We start from the raw sequence: 3,388 nt of genomic DNA, 5'->3' as shown, positions 1-3,388 counted from the left end.
GCTTCCGTAATGTTAAGAACAAAACTTTGCTATAGTTTGCTACTTTTTATGTTAATATGTGAAAAACTGTCTCAATATAAGTTTCATTCATGTTCCAAATCTGAAAGGGAAATTGATGCGGGCATGTTTGGAGAAGGAATAATGCATCCAGTGTATACCATCCAAACACGAATACAAAACCAAGATAAATTAGATTGTGATAGTCTTGATAAATTAGAGTCATTACATAGTACATATTATCCAGAAAACTGATATTGTGTATAACTTCCAAATTACCTAGCAATTCAAGATAAGGGTATTTATTTCAACAATTCTTGAGCATGTAATACGAATATCACAAGAAAATCTTTACGAGGGCTATGAAAAGTAAATGAGTTATTAACAAATCTTTTAAATTTCAGAAAATAAAAGCAGAACAGCAAGAGAAAAGAAAGTACATAGATCAATAATCACATAGAGATTAAATTTTGCAATGTTTTTCTATATAGTGCATCAATGTTTAATCAGGATGAATGAGCATATGCATAACAAAAAGAAATCTCTTTACCACTATGATGAGTGAACTGCAAAACTAGATCAAATAAGGGGTCTCTAACTAAAGGAAAATCAATGATGATTCAATCGAAAAAGCAAAAGAGAAGTGAAGCACAAAGGAAATTACAAAGATTTGAAATCTTCGACTGATCACTTGTTAGAAGGGTTTGATGATGCACACTTTTGGAACCTCTGTTGGACATATGGAATCGATTCCTTAAGAGTTAAGCCCAACAGACTCAAACTTGACGATGCTTGATTTTATGAAACTTGGACTGCTGTATAATTGCGAAATACCAGACAATGTCTTAAATTTTTCGATCCGATTGGAAAAACAATTAATGCATTATGTGACAAAATTAAAGTTATCCTTCTTGAATTAAGCATATAAACTTGATGCAGCGAGTAAATTCTTGAGAGATGTTTAACTCTACTATAGTTTCAAACACATAACAAAATGAAGCACAACGATTATTTTTTCTCAAATAAAGCACCAAAAAAATTAACCAACATAGAAGAGCATGGAAAGAGGATGGAAGCAATATTTGAAGAATATTGCAAAAACTAGAACACAGTCGGCATTTTTATGTTTTTTTTAACAGCCAAACGAATTATAAAAGGCACAAAAGAGAACCAAAGTTTTGAAACAAAACAGAGTAAAAAAGGCCTAAAACACCAAATAAATCCCTATAATACAATTGCATAAAAAAAAACACCAAAATAAAATAGCTGCACAGGAAGAAAAGGGTAATCCGCAACACAGACACCAACACAGAGTTGCTGGCGCATAGCAGTCACAAACACCACCTGCGACAAATGCTCAACCTCCAAGACAAAAGCGAGGATTCCAACACCATTCGTAGTATAAACACGTCGCAGTTTTGAGCCTACTCAAGTTCCATTGCCACGAAATCACCTTGACATGGTCCACTATTTCATCAACGCCGCACACCTTATTATTAAAAATCTGATCGTTTCTTATTTTCCAAACCACCCATATCGGCGTGCCAAATTAGCCAAGCACCTCGTCTAAGCTTTTTAGACCGCACCTCGCTAAACCAACATATAAGTTAACTATTCCTTTTATAACACCTAAACAGCTTTTAAGATTAAGATGGACTAGCAGGTGAAGAAAACCATTTGGTTGGAGCTATAAGTTTTGAAACCAAAATGCCTTACAGAGACAAAGCAGATTATGAATCAATGAGGGTCAGTATGCACAATTTTTATAGATTTTAAATTTTTACCGGTTGAAATTCTTATAATGATTATAAATTTTTACAGGTCCAAATCAATGAAATAAACTCTTTACCATGTATAAGTTCCTTGCCATTCAATTATTATACAATGAAATGAATGATATGGAAAAACAGTGAATTTCTATTGGAAGTGAATGTAAAGTTGTGTTACATTGCATATATATATATATATATATATATATATATTTGGCAGCAGCAAAAAACGCTTAACAAATATAAAGTACACAGAATAATGATCAAAAGAAATTAAAGTCTATATATAACCAAGAAGCAACAATAAATTCTTAATTTCAAAACATTGTAAGCGATTATTGTTTCTTCAAAACATCGTAAACTTCAAAACAATAACAAACTAAATAAAGAGAAAGTGTAAGCAATCAACTAGACATTGTAATCAACACCTATGAATAATTACAAACTAAGATTTCTCGATCAAGAACGGAGAAATCAAATCGGTTGTTGAGTTGATCCCAGCGAAGGCCGATTCGATCACCTTTCTTCAATTTCCTTCTTTTAACAAACTCTTCGATCCAAGTCTTCGTGAAGACATAGTATTTGTCTGAAGCCCATATTTTGAAAACAAGCGAATGTAGTTCTTTTTCGTCAAAGTCCCAAACTTTAACTTGCACTCCTTCTTTTTTCCGAGCAGCTTCAGCACCACCCAACAAGTGAGGAATGATAAATTTATCAGCCAAATCCTTATTCAACATAAGCCTAATTAAACCGGGACAGATATCACTCGTTGTAAGAAACTTTTTGATCTCCCATTGCTGATCATTAACAGCATCGATTTCTTGACCCCTAAGCTTTTGTTCTGTAGCGATTTGATCGCAGCCGCAGGAAGGCGAAGACAGTAAACAATGGAGACAGACGGTGGGATCATGGATGGGTTGGAGGAGTTTCAAGTTGCTGTGTTTGCCAACAGCAGAATCATCATTGCATGTCTTCTTTTTCTCGTCATCATGAGTGGTGGTGGCCGTACGGTGGCGGCAAGAAAGTGAAAGACAGAGACAAACATCGTTGGTATCATGTTGATAAGGGTTGAAAGTGAGTTTCCCAGAATTATTGTTTCTTCTTCTTTTTCTTTTTCTTTTTTCAGGAGGAGCATGATCACGTTTTCGTTTGTTGTTGGTGTGAGCATGATCATCATAGGGTTTGTTGTTACAAGAAGAAAGAGTAGCAACGACGTTGTTGTTGATGTTGTTGTTGTGAGAAGCCATAGCAATGAAATCAATTGAAGAAGAAAAGGAAACAACGTTGGTTTCAACGGAATGAGAAGTGAGTCTCCCCCAATTGTTATTTCTTCTTCTTCCAACAAAATCATCACGTTTTCTTTTCTTGTTTGTCTGATCATGATCATGATCATATGTGGTACAAGAAGAAGGTGAACCAACAACGTTTTTGTTTATGGAATGAGCAGCCATAGCCATGAAATCAATTGAACAAGAAAAGGAAAGTTGGTGTTTAGGGTTTAAGAGAGAAAAGAGAAGTTATGCGTGTTTAGGGTTTCCTTTCAATTAAGTGTACTGTGATTAGTTGAATTAAACAAAGCCCCTCTCACTTTCACTTATATATATTAGTTAGGGTTTCTCTTT

General features: G+C 34.4%; 1 protein-coding gene across 1 annotated transcript; it reads right to left on the bottom strand.

Annotated features, from left to right (window-relative positions):
• Positions 1–2,103: 2,103 nt before the first annotated feature.
• Positions 2,104–3,170, bottom strand: LOC146954255 (uncharacterized). Its single transcript, XM_085753968.1, has one exon. It carries the CDS (start codon positions 3,011–3,013, stop codon positions 2,195–2,197), a length of 819 nt encoding a protein of 272 aa, XP_085610094.1. The 5' UTR covers positions 3,014–3,170; the 3' UTR covers positions 2,104–2,194.
• Between the last annotated feature and the right edge of the window lie 218 nt (positions 3,171–3,388).

Source organism: Medicago sativa, chromosome 1 (assembly GCF_051527215.1).
Source record: "Medicago sativa cultivar Bolivia chromosome 1, Bolivia_mono, whole genome shotgun sequence".
In the NCBI taxonomy this organism is placed as follows: Eukaryota; Viridiplantae; Streptophyta; class Magnoliopsida; order Fabales; family Fabaceae; genus Medicago; species Medicago sativa.
This window is presented reverse-complemented; position numbering and strand designations above follow the sequence as displayed.